The sequence below is a fragment of the Scheffersomyces amazonensis genome (genome assembly GCF_036850825.1).
Source record: "Scheffersomyces amazonensis strain UFMG-HMD-26.3 chromosome Unknown RJT21scaffold_3, whole genome shotgun sequence".
In the NCBI taxonomy this organism is placed as follows: domain Eukaryota; kingdom Fungi; phylum Ascomycota; class Pichiomycetes; order Serinales; family Debaryomycetaceae; genus Scheffersomyces; species Scheffersomyces amazonensis.
In genome coordinates, this window is record NW_027042743.1 from 670,153 (window position 1) to 683,911 (window position 13,759).

Genomic DNA, 13,759 nt, shown 5'->3' on the forward strand with positions numbered 1-13,759 from the left:
TTGCCCCTCAAAAGAAACTTATTCCATATCTCATTTAAATTTAATGTCTAATAACTTTTATCCTTAGTGTAAACACAGTAGTTCAACAGTAGTATAACTAAAGATCATTTCAATTCTCTTGGATTTTTATGTCAGATCTTTTATATAGAAGACTAGTACCTTTATGTCCGTACCTGAATATAATGAAGCACTCATATCTTTGAAAACTCATGATTAGTAGCGTTGATTCTAAATTGATTTCCGTGGAAAGGGATTAAGCTATACCGAATTGAAGATTGGCATATGACTCTTATACACAACCTGAATACAATATTTTGTTTTTGATAATAAATCCAACTGAAGTATTGATATACTTGGTCAATGCCTTATTATTAGTTTCCACATCTTAATTATATAAATTATAGTGTTAAACAACTTCCTATTTTTATTTGAGGATTCCTTGCAAGGCTATCGTATCATCAATGTTCTTTTTTAATATTAGAATTATCATGATCATAAGAAAAGGCTTGATCAATACTTCTTGTGATCTTATTCTGAATTATAACCTCTTTCAGCATAATATACTCTTTGGCTAGTGGAGCCAAACTTCCAATCAACCATCTGTGGTAATCTCACACGACTACCTACTCTCCTATGAAATATTAATAATGGCAGCCTATTTGTACATAGGCAATATGAGCATTATTAATGATCATTAAATCCTTTGAGGATTAATACTTATTTTTAGATAGGAACATTCAATGCCTTGAATGCACTATTGTAACGGGTCCTATTTAAGCCAAACATCTTATTTAATTGATCTCATTTTAAATCTTAATCCATGACCTATCATTATACAATTCCCTAATTCATACAAGCTTATTCTCTGTTTGATTGTGACTGATATTTGCTGAACTTTAAATGATTTGGCAAATAATCATTTTGAGTCCAGAACAACAAAGTGAATGTAGCCAAGGAACCTTCACTTGTGAAAGTGACAAAACAACACCCGAATCAATAACAACAAAATAAGAATGAAGATGGTAGAAGTGGTATACCTCCAGATGAGGCCAATACTGAAACATAACGATTCCCGACATCTCCATATTATTCGAGAAGTAATACTCTCAATCTACTGTAACAAACAATCTAATAAAGAAATATCAACTTTGGAGGATGCAGTTGAGGGGATTTATCCTTAAAAGATGAAACTGCAATCAAAGAAGCAGTTTGAAAATATGAACTATGACACATTATATATAAAAATAACCATTCCATTCATGGCATTTAGATTATTTTGTTTAATAAAATGACCAAGTCTTAATACCACGGATTATAAATAAATGTCTCGAAGGAAATTGAAAGGTTATTATTTGTAGTTGATATTATGCCTCTCTCTAATTTTGTCAACTAGAAAGCTAATCTCGTTCAAATTTCAAGTGAAGAATCCACTAGAACTCGTAAACCAAGAAAGACTAGTGCTTGACTCTTCAGAATCTTCCGATAAAATCCCTCGTGGTAATTGTTCTCCAATCCACTAACCGCCATTTTCATTTCATTAGCAGTGATATATATAGCTTAGCCCATTGAATTTTAAACAATGCAAGCATATTGCACTAACTTTCAAGTTCATCTACACATGACAAAATGTATGTGAAATATATGATGATCTTCAATCTTGCGATATCTGGCTCTTGATATGCATTGAATAAATGTAAGACGAAAACGTCAATCAAACAGACTCAAAAAGAATTAACAAACATTTCTAGTAGCTTTATCCAAAAAGCTTATACTTTTCTGATATGGTAAATAAGAGTCATTAATAGCAAATAAACCTTTCATAATACAACACAGTTTGATTTCACCTTTTATAGTTCGACTAAATGATTGAAAATCAAGTATAGGAGACTCTAATAAAACTTCAGCTCACTTAAAAATATATGATTCGAATCTTCCCCAATTTTTCAAAATTTCTTAAGAAATTGAAATCATTAGTAAACCATAAAATTAATGTCTAAATCTTGGAGTTACCAATTTTTGAAGCTACTGTAGCTAAATTTTACTACATTATCTATAATCTAAGCAGCTTCTAACCTTTCAAAAAATACGGTGGATCCACAATAAAACTATATCAATACCGCTTTAAATGTCAATGCGTAATAAATAAACTACCAAGATAATAATTTTTCACCCTCTTACAGGTTCTTGAGCCTTATAACATTCTCTCTCACCAACAAATGAATTGACTTCCAATTTATTTAATTTAAACCACCAAAGTGACTTTTCACTTTCTTGACTTTTCACTTTCTTAACATCTTCCGAAACCAAAATAAATGAATATAACTATTTGAAATATGTACAAAAATCCCATTACCTCAGCAACCATATATAACTTGAATTCCAAAAGATTGTATAATTGTTTCCCACAGCTAAAGATATATCTTTTAAATCTAACTAACCCCACATTATTAAATACAACTTTCTCTAGATTTAGCCAACATCTTATTAGCAACTATTATTATTCTTAAATTCTAATTCCTTCAGGAAAGTTTGATTGAATATATTTTGATTAAAAAAACAATGAACCGCCCCCGCTCTTTCCATCACATTGAAATTAAATTTAAACCACTTTTTTGAGATTGATAACTTGAAGTAAAAACTTTTGAATAAATAAAAGATGAAATCCCTCCCCCCCCTTCCTCAGCTAAATATTTTAATCCTCCTCCTCCCTCTCTCTCTCTCTCCCTCTACTTCTCATTGATAACACTTTTGAAATATTCAACCATCTTGAAATCTAAATGATCCTTTTTCTAATTCTAATATTTTAATCAACTAAATGTAACAAAACAATAATGAAATCTAATTAAACTCCTTCAGAAGTTCACTATAATGTATTCAGTTAATGATTAAATAATGAATTGAAAGGTATATAATTACATTCAGAATAATGATCACAATAGATATTCACTTTCACAAATATTCTTCCAACTTCACAAGTCCAATTGTTATTGCCAGTATCATCTTAATTGAATTGGCAAGCCAGAGAAACCCTTCCCATTTCTAGTACTAAGTCGAGTGGTGTAGCCATCTCCTTAGAGGTTAGATGCTGGTAAACCCCAACAATCTAAACACCACCAGGGTGCCCAATAAACACTCAGAAGTATGAATATATTCTTATTTTATGTCGGACCAACAGACAATGAATAGCCTCCCCGCTAAACATGCCTAAATCAATCAAGGAGGACACTTAGGCTTCCCAGGGCTTCAGCAGTCCTTAATCCAAGAATAATCGGTTAAATCGACGGTCATACAACTTCGTGAATGGCCTCTAAATGACTACCCCTCGCCTTTCCTAGAATCTAGGTTAGATATTCTTCAACACTTACCGCATGAACTTCAGTATGATATTTAGACTAAGCGCCAACATAGGGCTGATCTATTATGGAATATTGTTGGGTAAATTGTCTATGGTATAGAAGAAGAATATGTTATATAATTTGTTTTTGAGGACGCTCATTTAGGCGCTCTTAATTGCTGCGAACTATCAACAAAGGGGTTTTTACACAAAACTCAAAACTGATATGTGACAATAATTGTGACATTCTTGTGATAGCCACTTAGTTTATATATGTATATACATATGTTTATTAATAAAAAGAATTTTTACCATATAAGATCTATTCAGATTAGTGAGCCGAGGATTGGGTATTAGTATAAGCTGGTAAACTTGACATTAAAAAATCACGAGAGCATGTCTCTAATTGGAAAAATACCAGTATACAAAAAACCCACTTAGTAATCGCAAATATTTCCTACTTGGTTAGAGATACGACAATTCAAGAGAAATATTAGTAGTACTACATTAATTATATTATAATAAAATATTGTATGGTGTTAAAAGAACTATAAACTAGCCTAAGAAACAGCAGTTAGAAGAGGACTTTTAAACTATACTAACAAAATGTTAGTAATAAGATACGTCGTAAACTTCAAATTCTGGAATCAATTTTTCAAAGTCATTTGTTTCAAAGGCCAAGACTCTCATCTATTTCCTGTGAATTGATTTGGGGAGAAATCAATCTACTTTCCACGTCAGACAAATCTTGGAACTAGAATTTTTACTTTGGGGGAATTTCAAAATTCTTGTATCTTCCATTTAAAAACAAAATCATCTTCAAAACGTCATACAGATTTTTCCATAAACTCAGTATCGCCAGTACTTTTTTTCTTTCTTTTTCTTTTTCTATTTTAACCTGGCTCTATAACTTAGTACCTCTTCTTCCCTTTGTCCCTTACACATCGTAGCAAAAAAATAAACTATTTCCATAAATAACTTTGCCTTGTAATCACAGGTAAATAATTTTGTGATTATAAATGAGAATGATTCCCTTGACCATAGCAAAATGTAGTATTAAAGGGTATCAAAAGACAAGTGGTAGCAGCTTTAATGAAATTACAAACTAATGTTATGTTATATGTTTGTTTCTTTCAATTACATTATTCACAATTAAAGCAAAGAGTTTTGAAATGGAATATCTCTTGCTTTTAAAAATTTAGATGTGAATAAAACCGCTATCAGTTATTTATGTGAAAATAGTTGCCAGTGAAGCAATGAACTATTGACTTTGAAGCAATGAACTATTGACTTTGAAGAAATCAAATTCATTCTTTTGCAAGATCCAGGGCCCTGGAAGAATCTTACTATTAAATTTAAAGAAATGAAATGTCAACCTTAAAGAATACTTCAACAACATAGCCTATAAAACTGTAGTACTATCAATAGTTACAACTGGACTTAAAATAACACCAAACAATGTTACCATCTAAGAGACTGCACTTAGATGTTTGCTATCTAACAAGGAATTTTGAACCAACTAGAGGATGGAAATACACTATATTGAAAACATTTGATTATTTTCAAATATCTGATTTAATATATCAGATAACAGTGAATGAGAAGATATACCATCGTAGTTGCAGAATGCTTTCAACTTGTTAAATAGCCATTAGAATACTATGAAAAATCTATTTCAGCTTAAAAAAGCCTCTGAATCCAGATTTGAGATTATTCATGATTCTATTACTGGAAGTTTTGGGAATTTCACCCTTGACAATATTAGAAACCTGAGGATTCTTATCAACATTTAATTGATCAAGTGAATCATTACCATTCATGGATGAACACTCCAAGAAATCATCAACATTGAATGAAGGAACTTCTACTTCAGATTCAAATTGATCTGATGGACTCTTTAACATGCCTGGAAGGTCCCCTCTTGAAGTATTTAATAAATCAACAAAATTAAATGGTAAAGTTTCAGAATCCTCGTAATCATCATAATAATTATCACTACCACTGGAACAATCAGAATAAATTGAATTATCAGGAGTAACTGGATCTTCTCCTTTCTTCTTAAATAAATTCAAAAATTTATTATTGTACCTGTTACCAGTGTGCTTTCTAAAGAAAGACTTAACTCTCTCGGTTTTAGATTCAGGAATTTCAACCAAGGATTTTTTGACTGGCTTTACTTTTAGAGGAAGTCTCCTAACTGCTGATGTACGGGCAGTATCAGCCATAATATTTATATGAGCAAAAGTATCATAAAGAGAAGAGAATGACTCCAGTTGTAATTCTTCATAAATATACTTCTCCAGCTCAATAACAGCATTAGCCTTTTTTGAATTTCCTTTAGTATTTTTGGAAGAAGAAAATCTATGGCTCTGCATCCAGATATAAACCAGTAATGGAACAAATTCACCAGCAAAATCTTTTAATTTATTTCTAAATCTATGGTCCCTGATAGCTTTTCTCCTCATAAAGGATTTGAAATTTCCTTTCTTAATAACTTTTTGAAAGCTCTTTCTATGTGACTTAGACGTACGAGCTTTTGAGGAGGACTTGGACTTATGAGAAATAGTTTTATTCTTTGAATTTGGATCCAATTTCTCAGAAGAATCTAAAGCTGCGGTAACAATGTTCTTCTGTGGTGACAGTACTTGACATTTCTTAAACCTCTGATCAGCTTGTGCAAATTCGGCTGCAAATTTCCTAACATTATATCTAAACCCATGACTTTTAATATTAACTCCATCACCAGTCTTTCTATTAAAAAAAGTTTTAAATTTTCCTTTTCTGTTAATAGCTTTGGGGGGTTCTAAGTCTTTAGGAGGGTCTAAGTCTTTAGGCAACTTCGGTTGTTCTACCTTTGGAGTGGCTTTAGAATCAGAGTCATCACCAGTGATGCACGACACATCACAAACAAAACCTTTAGAATGAATATTATTGTTATTATCATAAAAACTAGATAATTTTGATTGTTCTAGTTTTGGAGTGGTTTTAGAATCGGAGTCGACACTGATGGTTTGAGAACATGAAACATCACAAACAAAACCTTTAGAATGAATATTATTGTTATTTTCATAAAAACTAGATAATTTTGATTGTTCTAGTTTTGGAGTGGTTTTAGAATTAGAGTCGACATTTTTTGCTTGAGAATACGAAATCTCACCAACAAAATCTTTAGGTGGAATAAGATTAAGGTTATCGTAAAAACTAGCATCACCTTTACTGGATGACAAAGGTAACAATTGAGATTTCTCCAAAGAACCATTTTCTTTAGATAATGTTGAAAACTTACTTATTTGTTCATCCTTCAAATTATTCTTTCGTCTAAGAGGTATTCTTTTCTTAGATTGACCAATATAATTGGACTTTGTAAAGTCTCTTTCAGGAGAACCAGCAGATAATATTTTAGCTGGAGTTCTTCCAATTGAATCATCGAGAGCATAATTTTCTTGTGACAGTTGTTTCAAATTAATACTAGTGGAATTTATCTTACGAATACTCTTTGCCTTCTGTAACAGATTGATGGCTCTAATTCCTCTAAGTGAATCATCAAGAGAATAATCTTCTCGTGACAGTTGTTTCAAATTAATACTAGTGGAATTTATCTTACGAATACTCTTTGCCTTCTGTAACAGATTGATGGCTCTAATTCCTCTAAGTGAATCATCAAGAGAATAATCTTCTCGTGACAGTTGTTTCAAATTAATACTAGTGGAATTTATCTTACGAATACTCTTTGCCTTCTGTAACAGATTGATGGCTCTAATTCCTCTAAGTGAATCATCAAGAGAATAATCTTCTTGTGACAGTTGTTTCAAATTAATACCAATAGAAGTTATCTTACCTATACTCTTAACCTTTTGTAACAGAGGTGTTTTAACTGTAATTCCTCTAAGTGAATCGTCAAGAGTATACTCTTCTTCTAAAAGTTGTTCATATGATTCTAACTCAATTTCAGGTGAAGACGTATTGTTCACATCCTGTCCCATTTGGCACTGAGTTAATTTTTCAAGTAACTTCAATGATTTGTTGCTACTTGTAATGGCATTCTGCTTCAATAAATTATAAGAAGGTAAAGTAGTAACTTGGGAAATATCCTTCAAATGAGCGTTATTTATGACTTTGTGGTAACGCTTTGCAGACGACAAACTACCAGAACTTTCTTCAGAATAAAAAGAGGAACCAGATACTAAAGATGAGCCAGCTTCTAAATTAGACCCAAACAGGCCAGAACCAACAAATCTTGGTGATTTCATGCTCTCTAACTTAAGTAATCTTTCAGTTGCATCATACTTTGACGCTAAGGATTTGTGAGCGCCAGCGTCTGATCTATCAGGATTGAAGAAAGGGGAAACTGACGAAATTGACTTTGAACGAGTCAAGGCATTAATTTTAGTTGAATTTAACTTATACATCGTGACGTGAGAATTAATATATCAAATAATATCGTGACAACGTATGATTTGGGGTGTAATCTTATAAAAAGTAGGATAACCGCAAAAACATTATTGCAACTTTGGATCCAAATTTTTTTTATAGGATCTTTCGCAGTCAAAATTATGATCCAAAAAAAAAAAAGAAATATAATTTGTTTTTGAGTAACAAAAATTAGATATTATAGTACCTAACTTTATTAGGCGAATCCTTTCATTTTTAAGCCAATACGACAATTGATCCGTGTCATCTCACTATACTCTTACTTTATCAGCATAATAAGTAGTAGTATTCAATTATAGTGATCTTCAAAATTCGAATATACATTTTAACCTTATGTTGTAACAAAGTGGAGAATGATTGATCAACCAATCAATCAATCAATTAATCAATCATATAATTATTCTTCTCCCTTGGATAATAGCGACATCGACTTAAATACTAGTTGAACTTCAGCATAATTTGGAAGTAATATGTTATAGTAGTTTGTTCAAAACATAGCATCAAATAATGGTTGAATAATAAATCTTATTTAGATGAAGTTTAAATTCATTAGCTTTAGTTAGTTTGAAGTACTTAGCGACTTATCTTTAAACTGTTCGATTTACAGCGTTAGCTAGGAATACCATTATATATGAGCCTAACCGATATGATGGAACTTTTACCCCTTAAGCAGGATCAGTTATTATGTATATTCAGAACCATTATTCCACAACCATTTGATAGATTGATTCTGATTTCTTGAGTCTTGATATGTCGACGCTATGCCCTAAAAGAAAAAGATTATAATCAATTTACTAAAAATTTTTCAGTTTTCTTTATATAATTTCCCGCTATCTTAAAATATAAATAAAGCAATTTTTGACAAACCCCATTGTTTACATTATTAATTTTTTACACAAGAACTGATTAGATTTGTATGGTATTTCTTTAATCGGAAGTTTATTAGTATATAGGCTAATAATGTCGGTTTGAAAAATTACTTATTTAAGACTTTCCCTTAATAATTTCTAGGAAGATCTTAGTCAAACGAGTAGAGACTGTATAACACACTTGATAAAGGAGATAACTCTATTGCTTAAAACCGAAATAAATGATTAGTCAAAGTAAGGACGTAAATGTAATATGAGCGGACTTTGTGCGGGTCCGCTTTTAACAGAAAAAAAATCGGAGGCATGGCAAAATATATTTTATTGCTTATAAATCTATACTATTAACTACTTAGTACTTACTATTAGTATTCCATTCAACAGTATAGTGTTTAAATGAAGTGGTCATTAATATCGGGTCTAGTACTATCTGCTCTCATTGTAGTGGTAGATTGTTATAGTACCAGTTCCAATCTTATACAAGTTGATGATAAGACATTCAAATCGATCGTTATTGATTCTGGTAAATATGTATTCGTTGATTTCTATGCTGATTGGTGTAGACATTGTGCAAAATTAATGCCTACTATTGAAGAATTGGCTGATTTGTTTGAGCCATATCCAGAAATTCAAATTGTTAAAATCAATGGAGATAAAGATGGTAAGAAAATGGCTAAGAAACATGTAGATGTAGGATTTCCTACATTAAAATTGTTTCATGGAAGTGATCAACCAATTGAATTTGAAGGTAGTCGTGATTTAGTATCTTTAAGTAATTTTATTCAATTAGCTTCTGGAATAAGAATTGAACAGCATCAGGATATTAAGGATCAAAAACAACAAATTTTAAATAATTTGGAAAATGAAGAATCAGTAGACAATATAGTTAAGTTAAATGATTTTAATTTTGATGAAAAAGTGATCGAATCCAATATTCCTCACCATATTGTTGTTTATTCAGCTACATGGTGTAAATATTGTCAAGAAGTCAAACCAATTATAGAGGCTTTTGCCAATCGAGTTTTTGCCAATGATAAGGATATAGTTCAGTTTGGCATAATTGAGAAAGATATTGAACCAGCTGAAAAATTAGGTGATGATCTTAATATTGACTTGATGCCTACTATAATGCATTTTACTAAAGGTAATAGAACTCCAACATATATTAAAAGTAGAGATTATAATGGTTTATTGAAGACAGTCAATGAGTTGACTGGTATTTATAGAAATGATGATGGAAAATTATTGGAAAATGCTGGAAAGATTGAAGAATTAGATGAATTAATCCAAAAAAGGTTAGAAGGAGTCAAATATAAGACCACAGAAGCAGTTAATCTTTTGAGTGAATTAAAGAATTATCAAGATTTTAGTACGATAGATTACTATAAAAAATTGCTTAATAAAATAATTAATGGAGAAGAAGAATTCTTTAAGTTAGAGCTTTCAAGATTAAACAATATTTTAGAAAAAGACATAAGCAAGTTAAAAGGATCGACAATCGATTCTATGCAAAGAAGATCTAATATTTTAAAACAATTTATTAATAAAATTATTTAGGTATATATGAATTTAAGTATTACCAATCAATAGGATCAAGCTTTTGGAGTAATCTAATATTATTTGGCCAAACTTTCCCATCATTAACAATACATTCGTCTATAATTGGTACAACATTATTTGGTTTACATCTAGCTAACCATATAATTTTTCCCAGGCTTCTTAAATAAATAATAACATTGGCAGCGTATTTATGTCCACCAATATGATTTATGAATGCTACTCTAACTCCATTAGGTGTATTATCTCCAACATCTCTATAAAGGCCCAAATCTCTCAAATGGAGATCCATTTCCTTTTTCATGATAGGAGCAGTCACACCACATCTTTTATCTCTTGTTCTATGAGAGCAAAGGAATACATAAGATTTGGAAGTATCTATTTCAAATCTAACGGATGGAAATGATGTTGAATAAGTAGTTGGAATTTGTAAATCAGTTACTTTTTCATTTCTAAATTTTATTAAATCTGGTATCAAACTAGATAATACGGAACTGGTTTCTTTAATAGTAACACCTTTAACCCATACAAAGAAGGGTAAAATTAAAATATCACCTTTCTGTTCCTTTATATAATCATCATCAGTCAAGAATTCATCAGATGATAAAGATGAAGTCGATACTTTAATATTCCCTATTTGAGAATACTTTTGCGAATGGTCACTACCCCATTTTGCCACTGCATTCGATAAAGTATTAGATTCACCTGTTGCATCATGCGGCCAATCTGATTTTCCAGTAGATACCAAAAGATGTAAGCCAAATGGTTTGGTGGAATCCCATAACTCAGCCTCTTCATCAAATTTCAAAGAAGCAGGAAATTTTGATGTACAGCTGTCACATTCGAAAGAACACTCTGAGATTTCAAACCCTTTTGATTTAATTTCTTCTTCGTGGTTGCCACTAGAGTGGTGAAAAAATTTCCCAAGTAAGCCCATGCTAAACTAATTAATGAAAGGATGAACTGATAGTGAATAAATAAATGAATGAATGAACGAATAAAAAATAATAAACTTCCCGATCTTATAGATTTGACTTTAACAGTGAATGTAATGGTTTAAAACAAGTCTAGTTATGAGTGAAAATATAAGATTATTGAGTACTTATATAAATTAGTAATAATTAGTATTTAGGAATTTAGGAATTTAGGAATTATAGTCTATAAAAATAATTTTCCAACACGGCAAACTGTGGTTAAATTTTCACCTTCAAGCCAATCTAATGCGCCCTTCAGATATAACTTTTATCTAAAAGATCCTGGCGTAGGAAATAAGACGGAATCGGTTACAAGCTTCGCTAGTGCTTAATCTATGGCTGCATTATAAATTTTTTTTATCGGTCCGAAATCGCCATCTTCGCATCGAATATTACGTAAGGATGTAACAAAAAAAGTGGTTTAAAGAGCTGAAAATGGCTTGAGAATAAGGCTCTAACGAACTTTGCAATCTGGTATGATGATCAAATTGCAATAGTGCTGTTTAAATCTATATAAGTCCATTGTCTTCTAAGATATTTGTACGCTAATTGACCCTGATAATAATGTCTATACCACGGAATAATAATTTTCTTTCTATACTGCATTGGTTAAGTTAATGCCCTTTGGAAAGATTCTGATAGTCTCTCGTTTGCCGTAATTGTCACCATAGGCTTTTGAATTAAATTTTCCGAACAATTAGCCCTGCTTTGAGTTTTAAGCGTCTGTGTGTTCGCCTTTGTTGGAAAACTTTTGATCCCCTCAAAACTTCTTTGGTATTAATAAGCAAACGACATCTAACTCATGATTTTTTGCATGCGTGTTTGCGTTATACAGTTATAATTCTAAGCCTTACGCGGCTACCAATAGTACTGGATCTGTGTCCAACTTTCTTTATCTAATTATTAACTTCGAGTCATTGTAGTTCTAGTTGTAGATGAATGAAAAGGAGTTCTAAAGGAATAATGAAGGATAACAAAGAGGGCTCAGCGCCGACCTATTGTAATAAAATGGAGCTCGAAAAAGAGCTGCAAGCATTTGTAGAACCTGAATTTGATTCTGATATTAACGGTGGTTATGCTTGGATAATTCTAGTATGTACCTTCACTCTAGCGGTCTGTTCTTGGGGGAATAATTCAGGTTTTGCTGTATATTTTGCTTATTATAGTGAAAATAATTTGTATAGAGGAGCCACTGCAATTGATTATGCTGCAATTGGAGGTATTACTTTTGGGGTTGGAATAGGTACTGGTCCACTAATAAATTATTCAACCAGAACTCTTGGAACTAGAGGAACTTTAATTCTTGGTAATATTTGTCAATTTGTTTCCTTATTTTTAACAAGTTTCTCTTCTCATAATCAAATATGGCAACTTTATTTAACTCAAGGATTATTACAATCCTTTGGATTGGCATTTTTAGGAATGCCTGCTTTTATAATTTTGCCTCATTGGTTTAAAAATACTGGAGAAAAGGAGAATTATAATATTAGGAACAGAATGTTAACACTTTCTCAAGGGATAACAACCGCAGGAACTGGAGTTGGTGGTATATTATTTAATTTAGGAATGCAGAAATTATTAGAAACTCATGGAATTAGATGGGCATTAAGAGTTGAATCTTTTATTTCTGTATTTCTTGCTTCAATTGCGATTGCTTTTATAAGAGAAAAGAAATCAAGTATTCAAGATAAGAATGAATTCAAAGCCTATGATATATTAATATTATCATTTCCACCATTTTGGTTAATAATTTTATTCATCGTATTCTCTATGTTTGCTTATGTAGTCATCTTATATACACTTGCAGACTGGACTATTTCAATAGGATATTCACCATATCAAGGATCTATTGTTGCTGCAATGGTATCATTAGGAATTACAATAGGTAGACCAATTATGGGCATTCTAGCTGATAAATATGGAGCACTTACAGTCAGTGCTACTCTGCTTAGCATTAGTGGAATTTTATCTTTAGCAATGTGGATACCATCTAGAAACTATGCAAGTGCGCTTACCTTAGCATTGCTTATGGGTATATTTAGTGGAGCTATGTTTGTATGCATAGCTAGTATTAATTTAACAGTTTTGGGATATAGAATTCATAGATTAAGTACATTATTTGGAATGTTATGGGTGTTTTTAGGTACATCATCAATAATATCACCTATTATAGGTACAGCATTACAAATGAGAGGTCCAAAAAATAATCAATACTTGTATTGTTCTATATTTGTTGGATGTTCATTTTTGATACTGGCTATAATTATTATTATATTAAGAGGGTATATGTTATCAGTTCGACAAATTGAATCAGAAGCTGCAAATGCTGATTTAACGGATGAGCAATATTTTGCTATACGTCCTCGTTGGACTTTCGTGGTTAAGAATGCCTTTAATTATACTACAGATTATTGGTTATAGCACCTACATAGACAATAGAATAAACGGACATAGACTTAGATAAATAAAAAGTAGAGAAGAAAAAAAAATGTGCGCTACCATTCACATTCCATTACAGTATCATGCAATTTTTGTATGATTGTACACGACCTCTGACATATTTCCCTTTTGCCTGTTACGTGCGCAGCTAAGCAGCC

The 13,759-nt window shown here is 31.5% G+C and overlaps 4 protein-coding genes across 4 annotated transcripts; 2 read left to right on the forward strand and 2 right to left on the reverse strand. All coding sequences in view use genetic code 12, as the record gives it.

Annotated features, from left to right (window-relative positions):
- Window positions 1-5,004: 5,004 nt before the first annotated feature.
- RJT21DRAFT_1106 (uncharacterized protein) lies at window positions 5,005-7,743 on the reverse strand (the record flags this gene model as incomplete). The annotated part of the gene is made up of 1 exon (XM_064879922.1): window positions 5,005-7,743. The coding sequence occupies one exon, from the start codon at window positions 7,741-7,743 to the stop codon at window positions 5,005-5,007; it is 2,739 nt and encodes a 912-aa protein (XP_064738407.1).
- A 1,234-nt stretch (window positions 7,744-8,977) lies between these two features.
- On the forward strand, window positions 8,978-10,198 carry RJT21DRAFT_32055 (uncharacterized protein). The gene has a single exon (XM_064884156.1). The coding sequence runs from the start codon at window positions 9,028-9,030 to the stop codon at window positions 10,186-10,188; it is 1,161 nt and encodes a 386-aa protein (XP_064738408.1). The 5' UTR covers window positions 8,978-9,027; the 3' UTR covers window positions 10,189-10,198.
- On the reverse strand, window positions 10,199-11,531 carry RJT21DRAFT_32056 (uncharacterized protein). The gene has a single exon (XM_064884157.1). The coding sequence runs from the start codon at window positions 11,123-11,125 to the stop codon at window positions 10,208-10,210; it is 918 nt and encodes a 305-aa protein (XP_064738409.1). The 5' UTR covers window positions 11,126-11,531; the 3' UTR covers window positions 10,199-10,207.
- Window positions 11,532-12,170: 639 nt separating this feature from the next.
- Window positions 12,171-13,583, forward strand: RJT21DRAFT_113796 (monocarboxylate transporter; the record flags this gene model as incomplete). The annotated part of the gene is made up of 1 exon (XM_064880200.1): window positions 12,171-13,583. The coding sequence occupies one exon, from the start codon at window positions 12,171-12,173 to the stop codon at window positions 13,581-13,583; it is 1,413 nt and encodes a 470-aa protein (XP_064738410.1).
- Between the last annotated feature and the right edge of the window lie 176 nt (window positions 13,584-13,759).